Here is a 26,929-nt window from a genome sequence, read left to right as displayed (position 1 = left end):
AAGTCCACACAGCCTGTGACGGACGGGAAAGACCACATGACTAGCCGAGGTGACCCCACAAAAGGAGTTGGGCATGGGATATTGACTGGCCCCAAAAACACAGGCAGACAGGTTCAAGAAGCTGACATGTGACATCCGCAGGAGCGGGCAAAATGTGACAGTGGCAAGGTTTTATTTGAAAGTTATTACAATAAAAATGGCTCCATCGACTACAGCATCTAATAAAATACCCCCAGGAGATAAATAAATCATCATTTCTCAGATTTAATAATATAAAAATAGCTGTGGGGAAGCTGGGCCTAAAACCGGTATTCCAACATTTTAATAGCACCATTCCCAGTTTCTGGATAAGACAGCAGCTCCAGAACGATGCATCTTTCCAATTGATCCTGCGCTAATTATGAATGGAATAAAACAGTCCGTTTTACACCCAAGTAGTCTGGGTTGGGTCCCCTGCGGGGGGGGGTGGGTCCCCTGCGGGGGGCGGCACTAAGATGACAGGAGACAAGGTTATTGTTTCTTTATAAAAAACCCTTTATGTTCATTCCGTGTCTTGTTTCAAATCACGAAAAAATATCAACTAAAAAAAACAAAAACAATTGGACAAAATGAACAGATACAAACTGAGCACTGGGGTAGTGGGGGAGAGACTACACAGCAGCAGCACACCCCAGAACGGACCTCAAGGAAGAGTCTGCAGCAGTAACGGAGAGCAGGGAGAGGGGGTGTGCAGCCCCTCAGCTGGCGGGGGTCTCGGACTTGGGGCTGGTGTGGCCAATATCGTTGGACTCCGGAGGATCATTGTGGTGATCATCGCTGCAAGAGACACGATGGAAGTGTGTCAGATCACCCAGAAACGGAATGCAACTCTTACCCCCTGTCCCTCCTCCTAACGCCCCTCCACTTACTGGTTCTGCTCTCCCTCCTCTGGGTCCTTCCTCTTGCTGATGTCTGGATTCTGATCTCCTTCCTCGTTTCCTATTTTCTCGCTAATCTGGGACACAGACTCTCCATTCACAGGGACGGCCGTGTCTGGGGGGGGGGGGAAAGAGACTGCTCATTACACAGACGTTGGTGCTGTAAATAGCTCTCTGCCTTTGCCATACGGTTGCACAGACCCCATTAAGCTGTTTGACCATACAAGACATTTCATATTTTCCAATTCATATGGAATGATAAAAATCCGACAGTGGCTAGGTCGGTCATGTTAGCACCAAGAGAGAGTGGAGGCCTAGGAGTACCAGATATAACCAAATACTACTTAGCAGCCCATTTTAAACAAGCGGTAGTTTGGAATAACAATCCAGCGTCCTGTTGCTGGTTGGAGATTGAGACCTCCTATGTCTCCCCCCTCGCCCTCCCAGCCCTTTTGTGGTCGGGTGGGGGACAGGAGATAAAGTCGAACTAGACGGGCCTGGGAGCTATGAGATGCACATGGAAGATCTGGTCGAATTCAAAAAGTAAATATAGCTTAACATCTTTCCCTTCAGTACTTATCGTGCTGTTCGGTAATCCGGAGTTCATACCGGGATATGATCCTAGAGATTTTAAGCAATTTAAAGAAGAGCTAACATAACAAAAGCGTCCAATTTGTTAGACAAAGGCAGACTCATGACAATCCCTGAGGTTTGGAAGAAAGTTTCCCCAGTAGAACTACCCCTCTTCAGCCTCCTCCAGATTAGACACTTCCTAATAACAGTCCCCCACAACTCCAAGTTTGAAAACCCCACTAATTTTGAGAAGATGTGCGCTGTAGGGGCATATCAACTGGGTATGGATTTCGAGAATATATGTGGGACTAGCACGAGCCTTGATACCCGTCAACCATAGCTATATGATAAAATGGACTGCAGACCTCAAAGTTGAAATAGATAGAGAAGACTGGGAGGACATTTGGGATGCAGCGGCCAAAACCTCGATTTGCACTACCATCAAAGAAAATATCTACAAAATACTATTCCATTGGTACCTCACCCCTAGCAGACTGAGCCGGGTCTTCCCTGGCCTATCTGACCTCTGCTAGAGGGGGTGCGGCCAGCAGGGAGACCTGGTACATATATTGTGGTCTTGCTCTGTATTAGTCTCTTTTTGGGGTATGACGCAGGCAATGATTGAGGAGATAGAGGGAATGGAGGTACCGCTAGACCCTGTGTCATTCCTGCTAGGAAAACCTATTGAGGGCCTTCCCCCCTCAAGTCAATATCATTCATTGACAGCGGCCCGTTGTTCAATCAAAGCAAAATGGAAAAGGTTAGGCCACCCAACAAAGAGATGGTGCTGAATAGAATGAAAGAAGTTAGACTAATGTTGCTCCTATCGGCGAGACTGAACACAAGAGTTGACAAATTTTTACAAAACCTGGGAGGCTCGGCCCTACAATTCATACCTAACACAATAGAAGGACAATGGCCCAAGGGTGGCTCGCCCCCCCCCCCCCTTCCTCTCTCTCCTTGTTCTATCCACTTTAACATCTCTCCTCCGGCTGGAGGAATGAGAGAACTGGAAAAGCTGAGATTGATACAAACGCTGGGATTTCTTACATCTTGCCCCCAGTCCTTACAGAAATATAGTGCGCCTCCTCGTGGGGGGGAGAGGGGGGGCATATCGCTTTCCTACGAGACTAGAATACTTTGTACAGGTAGATATATCCAGGGCCCTGGCTTTGGACGTGCTATTTTATGCGATGATGATTTGTACCCCACCCTCTGTAAAACCAAATAAAACATTTGAAACAAACAAAAAAAAAAGAGAGACATTTCATGCCATACTGAGCCTCCAGCAGGCACCATCAATATGGCAGGAGCACACCAGTGATAAAGTGGCGCAGGGGATCCAATACCCAGCGGACAGACATGAAGAGATACAAGCTGATAACAGAGTCAGACACCAACGTCCTGGGGCAGTGCTCTGCGTACCCTCACCCAGCTCAATGGCCGGCACCTCGCTCTGCTTCTCAGTGTCAGACCCCTTCTCTGTGCTGCCCGCCGTCTGCTCTTCTCTCTGCTGAGCCTCTAGCTTGGGGCCCAGGATACGAGACTTGATTCGGGTGTAAACCTCGGCAGCCTTGTCCATTACACTCTGATTAGCTTTGTACCGACGGATCTGTCAGAGACACACACACACACAAAGCGTGAGACACACACACACACAGAGCGTGAGACACACACACACACAGAGCGTGAGACACACACACACACAGAGCGTGAGACACACACACACACAGAGCGTGAGACACACACACACACAGAGCGTGAGACACACACACACACAGAGCGTGAGACACACACACACACAGAGAGTGAGACACACACACACACAGAGCGTGAGACACACACACACACACAGAGCGTGAGACACACACACACAGAGCGTGAGACACACACACACAGAGCGTGAGACACACACACACAGAGCGTGAGACACACACACACAGAGCGTGAGACACACACACAGAGCGTGAGACACACACACACACACACAGAGCGTGAGACACACACACACACAGAGCGTGAGACACACACACACAAAGCGTGAGACACACACACACAAAGCGTGAGACACACACACAAAGCGTGAGACACACACACAAAGCGTGAGACACACACACAAAGCGTGAGACACACACACAAATGAGTGAGAGACAAGCACATCCAGACAAGATAGGGAGAGAAACAGACAGGACAGAGGAAGAAAGAGGGAAGCGTGACAGAGCTGGAGAGATAGGGAGGAAAGGAAGAGTGAGGGAGGAAAGGAAGAGCGAGGGAGGAAAGGAAGAGCGAGGGAGGAAAGGAAGAGTGAGGGAGGAAAGGAAGAGAAAGCAGAGAGGTACATTCCTACGCCGAGCTCCCCTTACCTTCTTGAGTGTGGCCACCACGTCTGTGTTCTTTTGCAGAATGTGAGATGTCACCTGCAGACCTCCTAACTCCTCCAGAGCGTCCAAACACTTCTTTATGTCCTACAGGGCACAGGGAGGCAGATATAACCAGGGAAGGACAAACGTGACATTTACCTCCCCCCAGGGTGCGTTACTGTCACACTCACCGGACTGTCTACTTTTAGTGCAAACTTTATATCGCTGTGCAGCTTCTGCAGCCGTTCCTCCACCGTGGGCTCTGCATGGAGACAGTGTGAGCGTATCACCCCAAACGCCCCATGCAGCGATCCCCTGCCCAGTGCTCCTCCCCCACACTCTCGCCCAGCACGCCCTCCTGACACTCACCCTTCCTCTTCTCCACCCTCCGGTCACTTATCACCTCAGGTTTTTTTTTTCCCTTTTCCACTTTGGAAGGTCTGAGAAGACATTGAACAGCGTGTTACTGTGCGCATGCCACAGATGTTTGTGCATTGTGTGTCCCCTATATGATGTGTCTCCCTGTCCGATCTGCATGTGTCCCTCCCTGTCTCACCTCCCCCTCCATCTCTCTCCGCGCTTTTCCTTCTGGTTCGATCTCCGCGTGGGCTCTGAAGCCCGAGATTTTTTCACCGTCTTCTTCACCTAAGAGACATACACAGAGTGACACACGAGTTGTACGTGTGCACACAGCAACATGCCAGTCCCCCGCAGCCACACAACACAGCCCTCCCCCTCCTGTGCAGTAATGTACCCCCCAGCAGCGCACATCCTTGTATGTTTTATAACACTGCATGTTCCACTCTCCACATCAACAATGCGCTCCGTACAGGGGTTGCTTGTGCTCATATTTTCCCTAATGAAGGGAAGCCATTTCTCCCTGAAGTGTGTTTTTTTGGGGGGGATTACAGTGGGATAAAAAGCCGTGTACCGATATGTGATGTCATAATACAGCAATATATGAACAAACATGGAGAGTGGAATTACTGCTGGGATTTCTTGTTACTCCGCAGTGTCCCACGGAGACTTTAGACTGGGACACTGGCTTCACTAATCATGACACACTGTAAAAATATGTGCTCTGTGCACGGAGAGCGAACACACACACACACACACAGTTCCCTGTGCACGCGCATACACACAGTGACAACCAAGACCCCTATGCGTGCACAGACACCCAAATCCCCTGTGCGCACACAGCGACGCCGACACACTCGCAGTGATACCCGTGTCCCCTGTGCCCACATACACAGCAACACCAGTCCTGTGCGCTCGCACGCAGTCCCCTGTGCAAGCGCACGCACACAGTGACACCCGAGTCCCCTGTGCAAGCGCACGCACACAGTGACACCCGAGTCCCCTGTGCAAGCGCACGCACACAGTGACACCCGAGTCCCCTGTGCAAGCGCACGCACACAGTGACACCCGAGTCCCCTGTGCAAGCGCACGCACACAGTGACACCCGAGTCCCCTGTGCAAGCGCACGCACACAGTGACACCCGAGTCCCCTGTGCAAGCGCACGCACACAGTGACACCCGAGTCCTCTGTGCAAGCGCACGCACACCTAAATCCATTGCACAGGCCCCTTGTTTCCCTCTGTAGGAGCCACAGGGTTACCTTTTCAAAGGGAGTTTGGGGGGGGATTCCATGTGTTAAAGGGGGACCCCCTAGGGCAGTGTCAATGCCGCCAGCCCCGGGTGCGCGAAGGGCCGCCTACATTACGGAGGCGCTCCCCTCCACCTTCTCTCACCTTCTTGTCGCTGTCTGAATCGGACGACGATATTGCCCGGCCTCTTCCCTTTTTGGGTTCTCCTGCGGGGGTCGCCGTCATCTCGCTGGGCTTCTCCTTCTCTGAATCAGAGGATGAGGGGGCCCTGGCCGGGGGTTTCTTCACTTGTTTGGGAGGCGCCTCTCCCTCGCTCTTGCTGCTGTCACTGTCCACCTTGTCTGCTTTCTCCGCCTTCCCCCTCCTCCTCTTCTCATCTTCCTCCTTCTCCTCCTCCCGCAGCCGGCGCAGCTGCTCGTCCTGCTCCTTTTTCCTTCGCTCTTCCAGTGCCTTATTTCTCTCTTCGTCTCTCTTCTTCCACTCGCTGATCCGGTCCGGCGAACTGTCACTACTGAGAGAACAGTCAGGGGAAGAGGGGGCGAGGGGAGAGACAAGGGACACGTTAAAGGGACCGTCACGCCCACGGCGAAAAAGTCAACGTGTTCCCTGATAACCGAACGCATTACAGTCTGTAACAGTTTGGGGGGTGAGTGGGGTCACACGCTCCATGTTTCGTGTCCTCACCTGTCACTGCTGGCACTGAGAGGCACCGGCTCGGCTTTGGGTTTCCGTCCACGTGGCTTCGGCGCAGGCTTCTCCACTGTGACACGGGGACATGAGTTATGAGCGGCTCCTCCCCGCCCCGTGCCCCCTGCACTGCCGCTGACACCCCTCACTCACCCGGCCTGCGGCCCCTCGGCGCTTTCTTTACGGGGGCATCGGAGTCAGAACCGGAGGAGGAAGAGGAAGAGGGGGAAGGGGAGGGTTTCTTCTCCGGTTTGGTTTCCTCGGCTTCGGAGTCCGATTTGGAGTCGGATCCGGAATCCGCCACAACCTGTGGGAGGGAGAAACACGACACTGTCGCTGAATCTGCTGGTCCATCCCCCGCACCCGATCACCTCCGTGACCTGCACCGCCCGGACCCCACCCGTGTCAGTAATGATAACCCCGAGTGGGAAGACCTGCCGGACCCCTGTGTGACCCCTGACCTTGCTCTTTCTTCCCGCAGCAGCTGTCTTGCGCTGGGGCCGGGACGTGCTCTTCTCTGGGGTGAAATCCTGAGGACAGAAAGTGTTAAACGTCAGAACCGTCACGTGTCACCCAGCAGATGTCACTGTGACATCCCTGCCCCTATCATGGAGGTGACAGGCGTCACTTACGTTCCTTCTCGTTTGAGGTTGTAGGTGTCACAGTGATGTCCCAACCCATGTTGGGCAAACTGACCTGGTCACTATCAGAATTGTCCTCTTCTTCCTCCTCCTCCTCTGAGGGGGAAGCGCTTCCCTGGTCCTGCTCGCTGGATGACTGTCTGACGCGTTTCGCTGTGGGGGGCTGTTGGGACACAGAGGGATGTGAGGGTACAAGCCAGGGCTGTGTGTGTAGTGACCTGGTCATTTGTGGGTGTCCTGTGCATTGGTATATTTAGGGTATAATAGCTAGCGGTACCTTGGCAGAGGGTTCTTTCCTCTTCACTCCGCCCTTCTTGTTGTCCCCGTCCCCCTCCTCCTCCTCCTCTTCGTCACTGGATGTTGCCGGGGCTGCGGCAGGAGGGGAGTCGGGCAAAGCTTCCTCCCCTCCCCCCTCACTGCCCGCGACAGGATCCTCCTCTGGGACTTCACTGTCAGAAGAGCTGACCGGCTGAGGAAAAAAACCCCACAGAGGTCACAAGTCACCTACCGAGACAATACTCTGCCAGGGGCAGAGGGAGAGGAGTCACACTCACCAGGGCGAGGTAGGAGTTGGGCAATGCACAAGTCTAGTAATACCACTGTGGCTCTTCTCCCCACTTGCCAGGAGCCGTTGGGGAGGAGGGAGGGGGGCAGAGGGGGGAGACACTCACCAGGGGGGGTACACTGTAGCTGGCCTGCGGGTTGCTCTGGATCTCCCACAGTCCCTCGTTGAATCCTTTTCTTTTGTTCGGTTTCCCATACTTATCCTTGTATTTGTCATACAGGAAAAGGTCCTTGGGCCCCAGGAATGCTCTGCAAGGGGGACAGGGGTGAGAGATGGAGTGGGGAAAAGAGGGGAGGGTGGTGGCTCAATATGAGAAAAAGGGGGGGGGGGAGAGACGTGGCAGACAGTGGAGAGAGCCAGGTGTCATGATGGGCATCGCTGTCACTTACGTCTCATGGGTCCCAAAGAAGAAGATAGGATATTTGTTGGGAGGAGGTTTCACCGCCCCATCTGACACATCATCAATCTGGGGAGAGGAGTGGGGGTTATATGAGGGATCTAACCCCCCTCTCCCCCATTCACACACTATCTCCACTGTTCCCTCACTCAAGCCAAAATTTCACTCCCTATCCCCTACTCTCAATTCTCCCCCATCTTATTTCCTCCATCCCACACTCAATTTTCCCCTTCCCTCACCATCCCCCACCTTTTACCCTCCTCCTCTCCCCCCTCCTCTTTCATCCCCTCTGCACCATCCTCTTCTCACCTGCTCCCTCCTCCTCTCACCCGCTCCCCTTGCACCCTCCTCCTCTCCTTGTTGCACCTGCCTCCTCTCCCTCCCCCCTTGTTGCACCTGCCTCCTCTCCCTCCCCCCTTGTTGCACCTGCCTCCTCTCTTCTTCCACCCCTTTGTTGCACCCGCCTCCTCTCTCTCGTTGCACCTGCCTCCTCTCTCTGCCCCCCTTGTTGCACCCATCTCCCATCCCTCCCTCGTTGAACCCGCCTCCTCTGCACCCCTTATTGCACCAGTCTCCTCTCTGCCCCTTGTTGCACCCGTCTCCTCTCCCTCCTCTTTCCCCCCTTCCTCCCCCTCCTCTTTCCCCCCTTCCCCTCCCCCCACCCCCCCTCCTCCTCTTTCCCCCCGCCCCCCCTCCTCCTCTTTCCCCCCGCCCATCCCCCTCCTCTTTCCCCCCGCCCATCCCCCTCCTCTTTCCCCCCGCCCATCCCCCTCCTCCTCCTCCTCTTTCCCCCTGCCCACCCCCCTCGTCCTTCCCCCTGCCCACCCCCCTCCTCCTTCCCCCTGCCCACCCCCCTCCTCCTTCCCCCTGCCCACCCCCCTCCTCCTCCTCCTTCCCCCTGCACGCCCCTCCTCTCTTCCCCCTGCAGCCCCCTCCTCTCTTCCCCCTGCACCCCCCTCCTCTCTTCCCCCTGCACCCCCCTCCTCTCTTCCCCCTGCACCCCCCTCCTCTCTTCCCCCTGCACCCCCCTCCTCTCTTCCCCCTGCACCCCCCTCCTCTCTTCCCCCTGCACCCCCTCCTCCTCTTTTCCCCCTGCACCCCCTCCTCCTCTTTTCCCCCTGCACCCCCTCCTCCTCTTTTCCCCCTGCACCCCCTCCTCCTCTTTTCCCCCTGCACCCCCTCCTCCTCTTTTCCCCCTGCACCCCCTCCTCCTCTTTTCCCCCTGCACCCCCTCCTCCTCTTTTCCCACTGCACCCCCTCCTCCTCTTTCCCCCCTGCACCCCCTCCTCGTCTTTCCCCCCTGCACCACCTCCTCTTTCCTCCCAGCACCCCCTCCTCCTCCTCTCTTCCCCCTGTACCCCCCTCCTCCTCCTCTCTTCCCCCTGCACCCCCCTCCTCCTCTTTTCCCCCTCCTCTCCCCCTGCACCCCCTCCCCCTCTTCTCCCCCTGCACCCCCCTCCCCCTCTTCTCCCCCTGCACCCCCCTCCCCCTCTTCTCCCCCTGCACCCCCCTCCCCCTCTTCTCCCCCTGCACCCCCTCTTCTCCCCCTGCACCCCCTCTTCTCCCCCTGCACCCCCCTCCCCCTCTTCTCCCCCTCCCCCTCTTCTCCCCCTCCCCCTCTTCTCCCCCCTCCCCCTCTCCCCCTCTTCTCCCCCTCTTCTCCCCCCTCCCCCTCTTCTCCCCCCTCCCCCTCTTCTCCCCCCTCCCCCTCTTCTCCCCCTGCACCCCACTCCTCCTCCTCTTTTCCCCATGCATTCTCCTCCTCTTTTCCCCTTGCACCCTCCTCCTCTTTTCCCCTTGCACCCTCCTCCTCTTTCCCCCCTGCACCCCCTCCTCCTCTTTTCCCCCTGCACCCTCCCCCTCCTCCTCTTTTCCTCCTGCACCCTCCTCCTCTTTTCCCCCTGCACCCTCCTCCTCTTTTCCCCCTGCACCCTCCTCCTCTTTTCCCCTGCACCCTCCCCCTCTTTTCCCCTGCACCCTCCCCCTTTTCCCCCTGCACCCTCCCCCTTTTCCCCCTGCACCCTCCCCCTTTTCCCCCTGCACCCTCCCCCTTTTCCCCCTGCACCCTCCTCCTCTTTTCCCCCTGCACCCTCCTCCTCTTTTCCCCCTGCACCCTCCTCCTCTTTTCCCCCTGCACCCTCCCCTCCTCCACCTCTTTTCCCCCTGCACCCTCCTCCTCTTTTCCCCCTGCACCCTCCCCCTCCTCCTGCACCCTCCCCCTCCTCCTGCACCCTCCTCCTCTTTTCCCCCTGCACCCCCCTCCTCTTTTCCCCCTGCACCCCTCCTTTTCCCCTGCACCCCTCCTTTTCCCCTGCACCCCCCTCCTTTTCCCCTGCACCCTCCCCCTTTTCCCCTGCACCCTCCCCCTTTTCCCCTGCACCCTCCCCCTTTTCCCCCTGCACCCTCCCCCTTTTCCCCCTGCACCCTCCCCCTCTTTTCCCCCTGCACCCTCCCCCTCTTTTCCCCCTGCACCCTCCCCCTCTTTTCCCCCTGCACCCCCCCTCTTTTCCCCCTGCACCCTCCCCCTTTTCCCCCTGCACCCTCCCCCTTTTCCCCCTGCACCCTCCCCCTCTTTCCCCTGCACCCTCCCCCTCTTTTCCCCCTGCACCCTCCCCCTCTTTTCCCCCTGCACCCTCCCCCTCTTCTCCCTGCACCCTCCCCCTTTTCCCCCTGCACCCTCCCCCTCTCTTCCCCCTGCACCCTCCCCCTCTTTTCCCCCTGCACCCTCCTCCTCTTTTCCCCTGCACCCTCCTCTTTTCCCCCTGCACCCTCCTCCTCTTTCCCCCCTGCACCCTCCTCCTCTTTTCCCCCTGCACCCTCCTCCTCTTTTCCCCCTCCTCTTTTCCCCCTGCACCCTCCTCCTCTTTTCCCCCTGCACCCTCCCCCTCCTCCTCCTGCACCCTCCTCCTCTTTTCCCCCTGCACCCTCCTCCTCTTTTCCCCCTGCACCCTCCTCCTCTTTTCCCCCTGCACCCTCCTCCTCTTTTCCCCCTGCACCCTCCTCCTCTTTTCCCCCTGCACCCTCCCCCTCCTCTTTTCCCCCTGCACCCTCCCCCTCCTCTTTTCCCCCTGCACCCTCCCCCTCCTCCTCTTTTCCTCCTGCACCCTCCTCCTCTTTCCCCCCTGCACCACCCTCCTCTTTTCCCCTGCACCCTCCCCCTTTTCCCCCTGCACCCTCCCCCTCTTTTCCCCCTGCTCCCTCTCCCTCTTTTCCCCCTGCTCCCTCTCCCTCTTTTCCCCCTGCTCCCTCTCCCTTTTCCCCCTGCACCCTCCCCCTCTTTTCCCCCTGCACCCTCCCCCTCTTTTCCCCCTGCACCCTCCCCCTCTTTCCCCCCTGCACCCTCCCCCTCTTTTCCCCCTGCACCCTCCCCCTCTTTTCCCCTGCACCCTCCCCCTCTATTCCCCCTGCACCCACCCCCTCTTTTCCCCCTGCACCCTCCCCCTCCTCTTTTCCCCCTGCACCCTCCCCCTCCTCTTTTCCCCCTGCACCCTCCCCCTCCTCTTTTCCCCCTGCACCCTCCCCCTCCTCTTTTCCCCCTGCACCCTCCCCCTCCTCTTTTCCCCCTGCACCCTCCCCCTCCTCTTTTCCCCCTGCACCCTCCCCCTCCTCTTTTCCCCCTGCACCCTCCCCCTCCTCTTTTCCCCCTGCACCCTCCCCCTCCTCTTTTTCCCCCTGCACCCTCCCCCTCCTCTTTTCCCCCTGCACCCTCCCCCTCCTCTTTACCCCCTGCACCCTCCCCCTCCTCTTTACCCCCTGCACCCTCCCCCTCCTCTTTACCCCCTGCACCCTCCCCCTCCTCTTTACCCCCTGCACCCTCCCCCTCCTCTTTACCCCCTGCACCCTCCCCTCCTCTTTACCCCCTGCACCCTCCCCCTCCTCTTTACCCCCTGCACCCTCCCCCTCCTCTTTACCCCCTGCACCCTCCCCCTCCTCTTTACCCCCTGCACCCTCCCCCTCCTCTTTACCCCCTGCACCCTCCCCCTCCTCTTTACCCCCTGCACCCTCCCCCTCCTCTTCACCCCCTGCACCCTCCCCCTCCTCTTCACCCCCTGCACCCTCCCCCTCCTCGTTTCCCCCTGCACCCTCCCCCTCCTCTTTTCCCCCTGCACCCTCCCCCTCCTCTTTACCCCCTGCACCCTCCCCCTCCTCTTTACCCCCTGCACCCTCCCCCTCCTCTTTACCCGCTGCAGCCTCCCCCTCCTCGTTTCCCCCTGCACCCTCCTCCTCTTTTTAATCTCGCCATCGCTCTCATTCAATTTTCTCTCCCACCCTTGCTGGCCAATGTGGATATCCCTTCATCTTGGCGAACACTAGGTCTCCCGGCTTAAAGTTGTGCGGCATTTTCCGGCAGCCCAGGTCTCTCCTGTTCTCTCTCAGGTCCGCTCCCGCTGCAGTTCTCCCTCGGGTACGGTCCTCACCAGGCCGCTCCTCTCACACAGCCGGAAGTCCCGCCCCCGTACGGACAGCGATCTGATTGGCGCTCCCACCTATCCCTCACTTCAGCTCCAGTGGGCGGGGCTTCGCTGTGATTGGCTGCGGCCCTTTGAGGGGGCGGGTCCTGTAGAGCTTTGTGGCGGGTGGTGCTAAGTGACGGGGTAATAACACGGGGTATATGATGGGGTATTATAGCGCGTGGATTACCCCGGGACGGAGTAAATATAGAGGGGACTCTGTCACTTTTAAATAGCGTCACATCCGGGTGAAGACAGGGCACATCCGGGTAATAGCTGTCAGACCCCGGATATTGGTAGTTCAGGAGCAGGCCGGAACTGTGAGTGAGGAGTGTGGAGAGAGATTGAGAGTGAGAGGAGAGAGTGAGAGGAGAGAGAGTGAGAGGAGAGAGAGTGTGAGAGGAGAGAGTGTGAGAGGAGAGAGTGTGAGAGGAGAGAGTGTGAGAGGAGAGAGAGGAGAGAGAGGAGAGAGAGTGTGAGAGGAGAGAGTGTGAGAGGAGAGAGTGTGAGAGGAGAGAGTGTGAGAGGAGAGAGTGTGAGAGGAGAGAGTGTGAGAGGAGAGAGTGTGAGAGGAGAGAGTGTGTGAGGAGAGAGTGTGTGAGGAGAGAGAGTGAGAGGAGAGAGAGAGGACAAAATATTCCATGAGTTTAACAAAGATATAAAAACCAAGGTGTCAGTCTATAAGGCAGATGAGGTAGAGAAGGACTGGCAGAGGGAATAGTAAACAGATGGACAGTGAGAATGTGTAGATCATTTATCCATCAGCAGTGCGAAGGGGGGGGGGCGAAGAGAAGGGGTTGAATTGTAAAGTTAACAGAGGCAGAGAGACACATTACACAACATTCTGGTAGTGTGTAAGTAACCCCATGTCAGCACTAAGTCTTCTTTTTATGGTGTCCAAGTGCATTATCATTTTGAGTTAAATTACTTAAAATGTTTTCGTTTTATGTTCTGATGTGGCTGTGAGAAGTGGTGTCCTGCTGGAGAGCAGCATCTTCCTTCCTCAAGGTGTGTTATTGTGTGTCTGTGTAGGTATATTCTAGTTTGAAGTTTTTGTCTGGTTTCACCAAAGTAGCATCCTTGGTCACATTTGCTGCATTGAATCATATACACCACATTCCTGGATGAGCAGCTGTATGATCCTTTAACGTTTAATGTTTTATGTTTGTTACTGGCTGTGGGATCTTGGCATATGTTTGCAGTATGTGATGTTGCATGGTCTTGTGCCATTCTCATTGTCCTTGAGTTTGTTATGAAGTTTTCTGAGGATTAACTCCTGTCTGAGGTTTGGCGGTTGCCGGAATGCAGGGATGGAAGGTTTAGGGAAGATGCCTTTTAATGTGTCATCCTCTGTCAGCATATGTTGCAGATCTTTGATTATTTTTCGCATTCCCTCTAGGGCAGGGTTGTATGTGGCCACTAGTTGTATGCATGTGATTGATTATTTTTGTATTGAAGCAGGTGTTCTTGTGGGCATGTGATTGTTTTGGCAATAGTCTTTGGCATGTATCCCTTCTGTCTAAATGATTGTCAGGGTGGTGGGGTGTCTGCTTCTGTCTTTAGTGTCAGAGCACATGCAGTGATATCTGATAGCCTAGCTGTATATGGTGGCTTGTTTTGGATGAGTGGGATGAAAGCTGAAGTTGTTGAGGCAACTACATCGGGCTGTGAGTTTCTTGTATACAGATGTGTGTAGTTTGCCATTCTTCAGTGTAACTGTTGTATCGCGAAAGTTCACTAGGTTTGCCAAATCTGTTTTGAACTTAATGGATGACAAAAAGGAGAGATGGCAGTGCACAGTGCAAAAAATGGAGGTCTAGAGTGCCAAACTGTGACTAAAAATATACATATTAAGCATGTAGTAATGAAGGAGGTAGAACCTCTAACGCGTTTCTCGCCTGCGTTGGCACCTTGTCAATGAGTTAGTTGATTGAGAGACTCGTGAAATTGTTTTCGATTTTTCTTCACCCTCTGTCCATATTATAAATGATCAATGTATTGTATCTATAATATTTATTTGTATGGTTTGCGGAGGCATGTGGTTAGGAATCTCCTGCAAAAGATTGGCATACTGCGGTGCTAATTGCAGTCCCCATTAGTTGTAGGTACATTTCCTTGCTGAAGTGTGTGTGTGTGTGTGTGTGTGTGTGTGTGTGTGTGTGTATTCTATCAGTTTGGTCATTATGCCAACGCTGTATTTCTGATTCAGCGGAGATGTTGCTCAGTGTGTAGGTGCATACATGCATACATACATAGTGATGTAACTCTCTTATTTAGTGCATATACAGAGATACAGATCTAGCCAACTTTTTTTGCAATCCTTGGTGCAATACAGAGGGTGAAATACCGCAACTGCTGTTGCATTGTGAATGTTCCCCTGCAGGGCACCACATGTTGCAATAATGTTGACTACATGAGAGAGAGACTGATAAGTATACATTGTGCACTCGGTCTGATATAGATATTCACCTATATAATACTGTAAGGAAACAATTGCAGATGCACAGTAAGGATAATGGATGACAAAGTGACCCGCGTGCCGATATAATCGCTCTTCCTGGAGGCTTGGTAAGGAATTTGTGAATCTTCGGGAGGGTATTGATGACCGGCATGATTGGATGTGTCTGCGTAAGGAACTTAGCCGTACTCTCTGTAATCCATGAGTTGTTGATCCCCAATTGAATGATGGAGTCAATTTCCTTTTTATACATGGATGTTGGATCAGCTGTTAGCTGCTTGTAGTTATTACTGACGGAAAGTTGATCATTGATTTCCCTCCTATAGTCAGTAGGCCATGATGACTTTTCCACCGCCCTTGTCAACGGATCGTATAACAATCTCCCTGTTGGTCTGCACCGCCTTCAAAGCAGCATTTTCATCCTTGGTCAGGTTATTGTAGCTGGTTTTATACCGAACGAGCTGTTGCCTGGTATCTCTCTCTACTAATCCCATAAATGTAGAGATGTTGTGGTTCGTCACCAAGTGATCAAAGGTACTTTTGGGTTTAAATCGGCTCAGTGTTGTAGATTCTCAGGCAGTCCTAGTCTGCACCTCCACTGCGGGTCTGCTGTAGAAGTCCTTCAGACGTAGCTGTCTGTTCAGCCTAAAAAGATCCACTTCCCACTTAAAGGGCTCTTGTTTGTGTGTCGGAACAAACGAAAGTCCCTTCTGGAGGACGCTGACTTCTGCAGTTGTGAGTGCGTGGCCAGAGAGATTATACATCGCTGTCACTTCGCTCGTCCCCTTCCCTTCTTGGATTCCCTTAGTAGGTACCTTTTGGTTTGTAGCCACCCCTCCTGGTTTTGCGCCAACGTTTGTGGCGGGGAAGGAGGGCTTTGAGTGACCCCTGCGCCAGCCCCTAAAAAAGGGTCCACTGACGTGTCTTCCTGTGCATCAGATAGATCAGTATCACTGGTGTTACACGTCGTGCCGGTCAATGCTGCCTTTCTTGATCGTGAATAGTGCCGTCTTCCCCTGGTTGGGCCTTGTGTGGTATCGCCTATGCCCAATAGCCACTGGTAGATCCGCCGGTCTTTGTAGTCCGTCATCACTTGCTTGAGTTTTACCCGTTTGTATTTTACCAACCTCTCGCGGTATGCATCTATGGTTGTCTGCAACTTGTCCGTCCAGTTGGTGTTGGTGTCCGCAGTCAGGGTTTTTCCATGTTTGGAATAGATGGTATCAATTTCTTTCTTTATTTTCTCCAATTCCCTGCTTGATTGCTCAATGACAAGAATAGAGAGGTCAAATGAGCACTTGTTCATATCCCAATCCATTTTCTGCAGAAGTCGTTGTCACTTCTGCCAATAGTGGGCTGATTCTTAATCCTGAACCCTCTCGGCAGAAGTCTTTCACGATGGTAGTGTGAGAGCGTAACACCATGCAGGTAGAAATCCACTTTCCTCTTTTTTTAACTTAACCAAATCATTGAACACATCTGATGGTTTATCTGGCCCTAAAACATCATCAAATTTTTCTTTATACCTGATAGATGATATTTCGGTCTCGCTATATGTGAGCGTGTCAGATATTGAGGAGAAGATTCCAGCCACATCTGCAAATTCCTCCATAGTACAATGTCAATGTCCCTAGTATGAGTCACAAAGTAGAAAAATACTGCAGTATAAAGGAGTATTTCCTTCTATACTCAAATAGAAGCACAGTGTAATTGTTTTTGTAATTTTATTGCTCAGCTTTGCTCCTACTGGCTCAGTTTTGCTCTGCTTAATGCTTCTGTTCCTCTGTGCCCTGCCTCTATATATGAGGATAGACAGCTTATTAGTCGTGAGTGATGTGTTGCTCCACACAGTGTTTTCAGTATTCATGTTTTGACTATGATGAGAGAGCTTTAGGCTCTGGGCAGAATGTCCTTTCCTCCCTACCCCCCCCCCCCATCAAGGGGGGGTCTCAGAAAGTCTATATACCCCTTCCATCTTCCCCATAGTACATACACACCACCTTTCTCCTTTCCCGCCGTCCCCTTTCCCCATTTTGGTGTTTATCAGACCAGACCGCATTTATTTTAGTAGACAAGCTCCCCTGTTAGCCAGTTAGCTTTCCTTGAACATCGCTACCTATGCATGTCAGTGTTTGTTGACGGGTTGCCATGGCAATGGTGAGACCCCGTCATGGCGCATGCACGATAGAAGCACATAGCCGGCAGCTAGTGTATGCACGGCGCGTCGCTATGGACGCTACAGCTCCAGCTACCTGGGACTGAGAGACATACGTGGCACTTTAATGGAGGTATGTTTTACAAGATGGAGGTTCATTATGTAAGGTAATGAATAGGAGACGTCATCTTCGTTGGGCTGGCTTTTCAGGTACATGTGCTGATTGGTTAATTGGCTGACATTTAGGATGTATATGTATGTGGTGTTTCTTGTTACTCTCCCTTTGCACCCCCTGAGGAAGGTCCTGTTTTGGAGGACCGAAACGTTGGGTTTCGTGATGTATTATATTTTTCATTAATACATTTATTTTTGGTTGATGCTGTCTCCTGATTTCCTGACTGCGGACTGACTGTAGAATGGTGTGTATGTGTGTATGTATATGCATGATACCGTTCTGTGGCTAACAAAATGCTTTTATTTGTGTGAGCTTTCGAGATACCCTGATGATCTCTTCTTTCGGCGGTGTTTAATATGGATAAAGCAAGCAAGGGGTTTACTCAAAAACAGTGCATTACATGCACAAGCTGATATTTATTTTATGTATATTACAGGGGTCTCTCTATGTAATGCTACCAGGGGCTCCACTTACTGCACAGAGATGAAGAAATTCTTCCAGGGGATTAAAAACGATATTAAATTCAAGAGCGCAGGGCATGGACAGCGACTGAGTGAGGACAGCAGGTACAGAACAGGAGAGTATCGGGCACAAAGAGGGAGGGGAGAGAGGGAAGTGGGACACGTGTGGGCACAGAGGGGGGAGCGGTACATGGGTGTGGGAAGAGGGGAGCGGGACACGGGTGTATGGGCACAGAGAGGGGGGAGCAGGCATAGGGGTGTGTGGGCACAGAGCGAGGACAAAGAGTATGTATCTGTATGTTAACCGGAAATTACACATGCAGAGTGACGTCAGTTAGTGAGTGTCAGGGACCTGATGTCCCAGCGTCCTGTGTGACCTATGACAGGACGGGGTGAAGATATACTCTGCACATGTAAATGACACACACGAGGGGGAAGGGGGTGTGTGCGCGTGTGAAGGTTCCCGGCATCTCCCCCCTCCTTGTTAATCTGCTTTTCTCCTCTCAGGCAAAATCTCCCCAATGACAGTGTTCCCAAGGACCCACCCAAACCTCGGCGGCCCCCCACGGGGGATGCGCAGATAGCGGCAGCGTCTGCGGCAATGGCGAGAATGGATTCACAGCCAGGGAAAGGCAAGGGGCCGATGTCCAGGGATACCATCAGGACCCAGGGTGAGCGGAAGGGGCATGAGTGTTACAATGGCAGTGATGATGTGCACTATCAAAGGATATCCCTCTACATGCCAGCGGGGGCAATCACCCCTGCTACATCTGTGTGTCTCTCCCTCTCTGTGTCTCTCCCTCTCTCTGTCTCTCCCTCTCTCTCTCTCTCTGTCTCTCCCTCTCTCTCTGTGTCTCTCCCTCTCTCTCTCTGTGTCTCTCCCTCTCTCTCTCTGTGTCTCTCCCTCTCTCTCTCTGTGTCTCTCCCTCTCTCTCTCTGTGTCTCTCCCTCTCTCTCTCTCTGTGTCTCTCTGTGTCTCTCCCTCTCTCTCTCTCTGTGTCTCTCCCTCTCTCTCTCTCTGTCTCTCCCTCTCTCTCTCTCTGTCTCTCCCTCTCTCTCTTTCTCTGTGTCTCTCCCTCTCTCTCTCTCTCTGTCTCTCCCTCTCTCTCTCTCTCTGTCTCTCCCTCTCTCTCTCTCTCTGTCTCTCCCTCTCTCTCTTTCTCTGTGTCTCTCCCTCTCTCTCTTTCTCTGTGTCTCTCCCTCTCTCTCTTTCTCTGTGTCTCTCCCTCTCTCTCTTTCTCTGTGTCTCTCCCTCTCTCTCTTTCTCTGTGTCTCTCCCTCTCTCTCTTTCTCTGTGTCTCTCCCTCTCTCTCTTTCTCTGTGTCTCTCCCTCTCTCTCTTTCTCTGTGTCTCTCCCTCTCTCTCTCTTTCTCTGTGTCTCTCCCTCTCTCTCTCTTTCTCTGTGTCTCTCCCTCTCTCTCTCTTTCTCTGTGTCTCTCCCTCTCTCTCTCTTTCTCTGTGTCTCTCCCTCTCTCTCTCTTTCTCTGTGTCTCTCCCTCTCTCTCTCTTTCTCTGTGTCTCTCCCTCTCTCTGTCTTTCTCTGTCTCTCTCTGTCTCTCTCTGTCTCTCTCTGTCTCTCTCTGTCTCTCTCTGTCTCTCTCTGTCTCTCTCTGTCTCTCTCTGTCTCTCTCTGTCTCTCTCTGTCTCTCTCTGTCTCTCTCTGTCTACTATTTAAGTAGTAGAGAAACAAAGCAAACATCCTATTTTAGCATATGTTATGGAGGGGTCTCAACTTTTCCCAGTCGCATTAAGGTGAGGGAAGAACAAAACAGACGAGTCAGATATGACCCTTTAACAACGGGCTTGGAGAACTAGATGAATTGTACTGTTACTGACTATTGGAAAAGGGCCCAATGCTTTTGTGGGATGATTAGCAGCTCAGTCTATGTAAGGTGTCTATCTAGCTGCCACCCAGCGTGAGGTTGTCATGAGACGGAGACCTTGGACTGTACTGCAGATGTGAGGTTCAGTGGGTACATTCAGTTGTGTGTCATCTACATACAGGTGATACTTGGAGCCAAATTAAAAATGCCACCAAGGGAGCGTGTATATAGAGAGAAAAGAGACGAGTAACTGAGATACTCCCGCCTCTGTTCCAGAAGAGAGAGTGCCTGCAGTATATGGGGATTCGGGAGAACATATGTAGATGGTGGGATCTCCCATGTGGTAGAATCCACCTGGTCTTTGAAGTAGTCGGCACAAGTTTGAGGAGAGATGATGGAGGGTGAGAGACCGTTAATAGTTTTGAGGCGGGAGAGAGAAACAATGTGTTGAGGGCCAGAATGGTGAGTGTGAAGGGCGGATACATAACTTTGCATGGCTGGAAATGGTGCTGAGTTCTAACAGGACAGGAGACGTTTGTAGTGGAGGAAATCAGCAGGAGTGCGAAGCTTCGTCTGTAGACGCTCAGAGGAGCGAGTGCAGGTGTGTACACAAAATATCAGCTTATTGAAACAAAGCTGAGGGTTAGAATGTCGAGTGTTCAATGTTGGTAATTGTTTAGGCAGGAGGGCACGGTCCATGGTATTGTCCATCTATAGACTGATGGCCTGGCTGGTGTGCCTGTTGGAGTACTGCAGGAGGGATTTAGGGAGTTGGGGACAGCTCTTGGGTGTGTGGCATCCTCCGTGGCTTTTTTTCTGAAGTATTGTGTGTGTGTGTGTGTGTGTGTGTGTGTGTGTGTGTGTGTGTGTGTGTGTGTGTGTGTGTGTGTGTGTGTGTGTGTGTGTGTGTGTGTGTGTGTGTATGTACTTGACGGAAAGGTTGGTGGAATACCGTCTCAAAAGAGATATTAGAGGCTAATACAGTAAGGGAATTAAAAAAGGCTTGGGATAGACCAGGCTATCCTAAATATAAAATGGGTAGACTAAGTGGGTTGACTGGTTCTCCGTTGCCGTGAAATTATATATATATATCTATATCTATATCTACAAATACACTAATAAATGGCCCAAGCTCTTATTTATATATTACTAATATTTGTACTTTCTCCTCTTCTCTATGGTTCATATTCTAATGCATTTGAGACCTAATATACAAGCTGTGATCTCCTGGGTGATATCACCTTGTCACGTGCTCAGGGTGTACATTAAAGTCTGTGTGTACATGGATGTTTTTTGAGTACTCCTGTAATGTATTGTTCTTCCCATTCAGTGAAGAGGGAGCTGAAGGCAGAGCAGGAGGCGGCGGAGGCCTCCCCCGATCACGAGGTAAGATGGTACTTGGGGCAGAGGTCGGGGTGTCACTGGGGGCAGAGAGTGATGCGTGTCCTGTTTTGGCAGATTCTTGCTGCTGCTGGGAAGGAACCCAGAACCATCTGCAATGTCCTTTTTAGCTGCCCGCTGACCGGTGAAACGCTAAGGAAGGAGGAGAGAGATGGGCACATCAGAGAGGCCATACAGAGGGTGAGAGGGAACAGGGTGGTGACACGGACCCTGTAATGACTTTGTTCCCTAAGGAAGTTGACACACTGCAGTGACTGAATGCCAGAGAGGGGGGGGGGGGGTTGGAGAGTGGGTGACACTGCAGTGACTCTATGCCCTGGCAGGGTGGTGACACTGCAGTGACTATCCCTGTTACCTCCAGCTCTCCACTGTGGATCCCACCACTGCCGCCATCATGCAGATTCACACGTTCAACAAAGAGCGAGAGAAAGTGAAGCTTGGAGTCGAGACTGTGGCAAAGTGAGTACGGGGGTTGGGGTGGATGGTGGGGGGGGGAAGAGACCTTAGCACTCCCCTCATGGTGTGTTCTGGGGTAGAGCTGTCTCTGCTGATTTACCTGACATTTTAGCCCTTTGAATGCCATTGTGCCTAGCAGAGCACTTCTTTACATGTTAGTATGTTATATCTGTTCCTGAGCCCTAGGAGGAGGGAAGAGCTGATGCTGAACGCAGGGTCCCTTATCTGACTGCCTCTTCTGACATGATGCTGTTACTGCCTCTACTGCAGGTACCTGGACAATATCATCAGCCACCCAGATGAGGAGAAATATCATAAGATTAGACTGTCCAACAAGGTGTTCCAGGTGAGTCTGTGCCAAACCAGGAAAGGGGGTGGGCTGTGTATCAGACATGACACCACTCATCCCTTCCAACCTTCTACTCACTATAACAGTCTGTCTTTGTCTCTCGGTTTCTCCATCTGTCTCCCTCTCTCTGTGCCTCTGTCCGTCTGTACTGGTCCCCAGGAGCGGATCGGTTGTCTGGAGGGAGCCCCTGAATTCTTTGAGGCTGTTGGATTTGAGAAGATGATGCTTCCTGTACCAGGACAAGGTGAGGAGTCCCTGGGGAGTATCACTGGGCCAAGACAAGATGAGGGAAATTGTGACTGGACAAGAGGAGGGGCAGTGTCACTGGGCTGTGTTATTAACATGGGTCTCTGTTCATGGTGTGAAAGAATGGGACATTCTAAAGAGCTGCTTTCACATGTGATATGTAAGCGTATGCCTGACAACAGTGGGAGCCAATCAGGTGGCTGGAGACTGTACTGGGCACCTGTTGCAGTGACGTTCTCAATGTCCCAGAGGTGACGGAAGAATTCTATGTGCTGAGCAATGCAACGCAGGAGAATCTGGATGCTCTGTTGGGTCACCGGGATGCACTGCGGAGCGCAGAGCCGCTGAGGGCCACCTTGGAGCGCCAGCCGCGGATCTTTACTCCCTCCCTGCAGGCTGCGCACTTTGACCTCCCTGATAACTTCTACAGCCTGACAGCTGAAGAGCTCAAACGGGAGCAGCGGCAGAGGTGAGAAATCGAGGGCGCTATGTGACCCGTCCCCTCTTAACCCAAAGAGAACCTGAAGGCATGAGAGAGGTGAGAAGTGTGTACAGACAGCTCAGTAACACTATACTGTGCAGTGGTGTTGTATCGGGTCCTACGTTTTCAGAAAACCGGGTAACGGGTACGCGGTCAAAATGAATCATTTTACCCAGCCGGGTACCCGGTTACCTGGACGGCACTTGCCTGCAAGGTGAGGAAGACCGCTGCGGAGGGTGATGAGGATTGCAGCGACATTGTGGGAGCAGCAGCAGACGTCCTGGTGGCGGTGACAGCCGGGGAGGAGCCGGCTGTCCAATAGGAACGCTCCTGCTACGGTCTCGTGGTTCCCCGGCTCCCCCAGGCATCGGCCGTGTTCTGTGTTCCTGCTGCTCCCGCTGGCTGAAAACAGACTTCTGTTGCTGCCACCGCCACCAGGACGTCTGCTGCTGCTCCCAGATGTCGCCGCGGTCTTCCTCTCCGGTCTTCCTCACCGTCCGTCGCAGGCTGCAGGTAAGTGTTGAAGTATTTTCAGCTACTATGAAATTACCTGGTGCCGGTACCGGCCCCGCTGCTGGGTCTGGGTAATTTTCGGGTAGCTGAAAAAGCGCCGGGTAATTATCCAGTGCTCGGTACATCACTACTGTGCAGCGTTTTCATTATCTGTATAGAGATACTCGGCATCATTATACAGCGCAGTATTTTCATTATCAGTGTATTGGTGCTCTGTATCATTATACAGTGCAGCGTGTTCATTTTCAGAGTATACTCATCATTGTAGAGGGCATGCTCACTATGCTGAATATTGGTGTTTGTCCCCTCTGCTCATTCTTCATGTACTCAGCAGTCGTCCCCCTCCCCCTCTGACTGCTGTCCCTGTCCCCCCCCTCCCCCTCTGACTGCTGTCCCTGTCCCCCCCCCTCCCCCTCTGACTGCTGTCCCTGTCCCCCCCCCTCCCCCTCTGACTGCTGTCCCTGTCCCTGCTCTAAGGACGGAGGCTCTGGAGCGGAATGCCATGTTGAGGACCAAAGCGATGCGGGAGAAGGAGGAGCAGCGAGAACTACGGAAATACAACTACACGGTGCTGCGAATCAGACTGCCTGACGGATACATCCTGCAGGGTGAGCAGCATCTCCCCCACCCCGCGGGAAAACATGCAGGGAGAACACACAGGGACATCCTGACAGGGCACCTCTGCCACATCAACCCTACAGAGCAGTGTGCTGCTGGCTCTAATGTCCAGTCTCTTCCCCGCATCACTCAGGTGTGTTGTTTCAGGCATGTTCTACGCCCGTGAGCGAGTGTCTGCCCTGTTTGACTTTGTCCGAGAAAAGCTGCAGAATGACTGGCTCCCGTTTGAGCTGCTGGCCCCCGGGGGCCACAAGCTGGAGGATGATGATCAGCCAGCTTTCTATGAGTGTGGGTTGGTAAGTGAGACGCAGCATGAAGTCTTTTGGGGGACGGGTATCAAAATGACACATCTTCTTTTTGTGTTAACTTAAGCTTACTCCCCTTCCCCACTCCCTCCTCTCACTGAAGCACGTCCCCTTCACACTGAGCTAGCGTGGCCTCACGATGCCCCTATTAGCCCTGGTCCTCACTCTTTTTAAAAATGGGTATAATTCACTCATCTCTATACCTTCTTCAGGTTCCGTCCGCACTGCTGACCTTCCGCTGGGATGCCGCGGTCATGGCTGACGTAGAGGCTGCGGGAGGGAAGGGAGCAGACAGCGTGCTCAAACCGGACCTGCTGTCCAGCGCAGAGACACTGTTCTAGCAATGAGGGTGCTCTGTCCCTCCCTTGGCTTCCTGTTACTGAAATAAAACATATGGGACACTACAGCATGAGCAGGGAAACAGGATCAGAGCAGCCAGAGCTGAAGTTCACCTTTGACTCCCTTTATTAGACCAGAGGGAGGTCAGAGGTGAATTTATTCTTATTTAACCCTTTCCCTGTAGTGTCATGTCTCCAAGGCAGCCACGCGGTTAAACATTTGCCAGCGTTTCACAATCTGTGCTCCTCAGAAATCACCCTATTGTTTTGTGTATGCTTTCTATGCAGTAACGTGCTTGTTATTGTTTTGAGCGTAAGAAAACTGCTGCTGCTTCCTCACATTAGGGATATGAAGCCTACAGAGTTTGGAAAAATATGGTTCAGACCAATATTCTTTTTAACCCCTTCAGAAAGTAATTTTTTCCCCTAATATCTTAACTATAATTCTTAAAGCTGCAGTTCAGTCAATATCCTGCATGTGTGTTTTTTTAATCAGTTCTGTAGTAAGAAACAATACTTTTAGCATTTTCTGTTTTAAAAAAAACAACTTTGAAAGACCAATTTTCTTGTATTCTATTTTAACAGCCATTTGCTAAGGCACTGCCCCTTCATGTCCTGTCACAAGCCCTGGCACACCCTTTTGTCAGCCCTGCCCTCCCTCTAGCACATGTCAGTGCAGGAGTGCTCATGAATATTCATGAGCTTCCACTGACAGACAAGCAGAATATAAATAGATCCCTTCACTAATTATGTCACCAAATTTTGACCTATCAATACATGGAGAACGAATTGACCGGCAGCTATACAGTTCTTTAGGTAATTAGAGATTGCAAACAACTATTGAAGTAAAAAAATAAATTTAAAAAAAAAAAAAAAAAAGACTGAACTGCAGCTTTAATGCCCAAATTAAGCTCTGGGCTTTAGCTACTCGCTTGCCTCTCCCTTCTAAAAACTTAAACAATAAAAGGGCCTTGTATGCTAACGTGTGCACAGAGAATAAGGGGAATCCATCTTAAATATGGCCCAAAATCAAATGCCCCCACCTGCACTATGATTTGAAAAGTTTTTTTAAAGGCGTACGCCAATGCATCTTTAATATGCCCCAAGCTAAATATGTAATGGTTAATTTAATCTTAACCCCTTTGTTACCAGAGGGGACAGACACCTTTGGCCGCAAATAGTTAAGTACACAGTTTAAATGTCAGACTTGAGACAAAAAAAAAACAAACAGCAAAGACCAAATGTGTATTTTAGACATTAGTATTAATAGCATCTGTCAGGATACGTTCTGTACTACTGCCATGTATATTTGCTTTGTATTTATGTATACCAGACTGAGCATTTCTTAAAACAGAAGTAAACGGTTTGCACAGTTTGACAACTGAAGGCTTTAACTCCAAACCGGGACGTGCGAGTTTATCATGAGATGCTTAGAAAGTAACTGGTCTCACTTGCAGCACAAGGCCTCGGCCATGGTCAGCGCTGAGGCGCGCTTGCACTTACCTGTGAGCCCCTACAGCTGCAATGAGAGTGGCTTTAGTAGGGGCTCGCCTACGCTTCCGCAAGCGCGCGGAAACGTAGGTCTTAGGTAATTTTTAAATTCAAGCGCAGGGCCGGTCACGTGAGCAGTTCGCCCAATGAGGGCGAACCAGCTCCGTGACGTCACTGGCCCGCCCCGACGGCACGCAGGGAAAGCACCTGCTTTCCCTGAGCCTCAGCGGGAAGCTTGGCCGAGGCCTAAGGCTGTGCTTATAGTGACAGCGACATCACGCTAGTCGCTGGAAAAATTGACTTGCCTTCCAGCGCCATCACTGAAAAAATTGACTTGCCTTCCAGCGACCAAGCAGTCGCGTCGTGCGTACTTTAAGCGCACCCTTCAATACATTTGCTTTGAAGCGCTGTCACTATAAGCGCAGCCTTAGGCCTTGATTATACCTGGTTCGGCAGTGTGCGCGTGGTCCCTCGTGACATCACAAGGGCGATGCGCACTCCTGAAACCTGGAAATCTGCTTGAGGAAAAAGCTTGCGCGGAAGCTCTGCAGCTGAATTGGAGTTTTCATTTGTTCCACGTTGTGCTCTGGCTGCCTTTGATATAAGCATGCCCATGAAAGGGGAAAAAGCCCTCCGCCTTGCTGTCTACTGTACAAGTTAACCTTTTTTTGTTAGGGAACCCCAGAATTCAATTGAGATTCTGGGGAACCCCAACCCTCACCTCTGACTCACACTCATTGACATCTCACTTTCTAAGTGAGCTGCTAGCACACGCTCTAGCCTCTCCTAATCAGCTGCAAGTTGACGCAACTTCCGGTGCTAGCAGAGGAAGGATAGCAGTGACTGGGCAGCTGCTTAGCTCAGGAGCCACCGGGTCACTGTTATGTGGGGGTTCAGCACACCTGGAACAGCATTGGAGTTGTCTCAGCTCTCTCCTTACACCCCCCCCCCCCTGTATTAGAGAACAGGCTGATGCCATATGTGATTGAACTAGAAGCTATGGTAGGGAGAGGAGCAGGGAGTGTCTGCACTGAAGCCAAGAGCAGTTTGGAGCTCCTGCCTACCACTCATAAAATGCCAACACTTAATTGTGTATGAGGTTGAGGAAATTGGGTCATGTTGATTCTATTCCAGATCCTCAAAATAGCAAGCCTGACCCAGGCATAGTATATCACCCGTGGGTGTCTGAATCATGGCATTACCTGAACCCAGCACATGGTCCAAGTCTGCATACATCCCCTCACCAAACTTCACGGTGGGAGAAGGGAACGGTCACATGATACAAGCCACATAACTCTCAAACGCTCCTATTATGTGCAGCATGGTTGTGATCCAATTAGGTTGCTGCAGCTTCTGCCCCTTGTATATTTCAGTGCTACCTGTGTCACTTACCAACTCCCACAAACCAGCAGCCACTTTAGCATCATTGGCAGTAGCAGGACCTCGCCCCCAGGTTTAGCA

The 26,929-nt window shown here is 52.4% G+C and overlaps 2 protein-coding genes across 10 annotated transcripts; one reads left to right on the top strand and one right to left on the bottom strand.

The window, feature by feature from the left end:
• Positions 1-155: 155 nt before the first annotated feature.
• Positions 156-12,211, bottom strand: HDGFL2 (HDGF like 2). Of its 3 annotated transcripts, none has more exons than XM_075611360.1 (16): positions 12,017-12,211; positions 7,740-7,816; positions 7,457-7,598; positions 7,063-7,254; positions 6,841-6,948; positions 6,606-6,674; positions 6,298-6,451; positions 6,142-6,217; positions 5,602-5,968; positions 4,407-4,495; positions 4,220-4,290; positions 4,042-4,112; positions 3,854-3,955; positions 2,922-3,102; positions 909-1,032; positions 156-816 (listed from the first exon to the last, which is right to left on the bottom strand). In XM_075611360.1, exons 1-16 carry the CDS (start codon positions 12,086-12,088, stop codon positions 738-740), a joined length of 1,974 nt encoding a protein of 657 aa, XP_075467475.1. In that variant the 5' UTR covers positions 12,089-12,211; the 3' UTR covers positions 156-737. The 3 variants fall into 3 exon arrangements, with proteins under 3 accessions (XP_075467475.1, XP_075467474.1, XP_075467473.1); XM_075611359.1 differs by having other exon boundaries at positions 2,916-3,102; positions 5,602-5,965; XM_075611358.1 differs by having other exon boundaries at positions 2,916-3,102; positions 12,017-12,210.
• A 67-nt stretch (positions 12,212-12,278) lies between these two features.
• Positions 12,279-25,352, top strand: UBXN6 (UBX domain protein 6). 7 transcript variants are annotated; one of them, XM_075611374.1, is made up of 13 exons: positions 12,284-12,342; positions 14,698-14,766; positions 17,423-17,552; positions 17,955-18,118; positions 20,601-20,656; positions 20,729-20,851; positions 21,033-21,130; positions 21,398-21,473; positions 21,636-21,720; positions 21,972-22,191; positions 23,194-23,324; positions 23,482-23,630; positions 23,852-25,352. In XM_075611374.1, the coding sequence occupies exons 3-13, from the start codon at positions 17,470-17,472 to the stop codon at positions 23,978-23,980; spliced, it is 1,314 nt and encodes a 437-aa protein (XP_075467489.1). In that variant the 5' UTR covers positions 12,284-12,342; positions 14,698-14,766; positions 17,423-17,469; the 3' UTR covers positions 23,981-25,352. The 7 variants fall into 7 exon arrangements, with proteins under 7 accessions (XP_075467491.1, XP_075467489.1, XP_075467487.1 ...); XM_075611372.1 differs by lacking the exon at positions 12,284-12,342 and adding an exon at positions 12,349-12,518; XM_075611378.1 differs by lacking the exon at positions 12,284-12,342 and adding an exon at positions 12,349-12,518 and having other exon boundaries at positions 23,468-23,630.
• The last annotated feature ends 1,577 nt before the right edge of the window (positions 25,353-26,929 follow it).

This window comes from Ascaphus truei, chromosome 8, assembly GCF_040206685.1.
Source record: "Ascaphus truei isolate aAscTru1 chromosome 8, aAscTru1.hap1, whole genome shotgun sequence".
Lineage (NCBI taxonomy): Eukaryota > Metazoa > Chordata > Amphibia > Anura > Ascaphidae > Ascaphus > Ascaphus truei.
This window is presented reverse-complemented; position numbering and strand designations above follow the sequence as displayed.

Excerpts from the sequence above, each read along its gene's own strand:
- HDGFL2 (XM_075611358.1), bottom strand. The coding sequence starts at position 12,088 with ATGCCGCACAACTTTAAGCCGGGAGACCTAGTGTTCGCCAAGATGAAG. Across the intron at positions 6,675-6,840 it reads ACAATTCTGATAGTGACCAG|GATTTCACCCCAGAGAAGAG; the intron begins GTCAGTTTGCCC and ends TTCTGTCCTCAG. Across the intron at positions 4,291-4,406 it reads GGAGAGAGATGGAGGGGGAG|ACCTTCCAAAGTGGAAAAGG; the intron begins GTGAGACAGGGA and ends ATGTCTTCTCAG.
- UBXN6 (XM_075611376.1), top strand. The coding sequence starts at position 17,470 with ATGAAGAAATTCTTCCAGGGGATTAAAAACGATATTAAATTCAAGAGC. Across the intron at positions 23,325-23,481 it reads TGACGGATACATCCTGCAGG|GCATGTTCTACGCCCGTGAG; the intron begins GTGAGCAGCATC and ends GTGTTGTTTCAG. Across the intron at positions 23,631-23,851 it reads CTTTCTATGAGTGTGGGTTG|GTTCCGTCCGCACTGCTGAC; the intron begins GTAAGTGAGACG and ends TACCTTCTTCAG.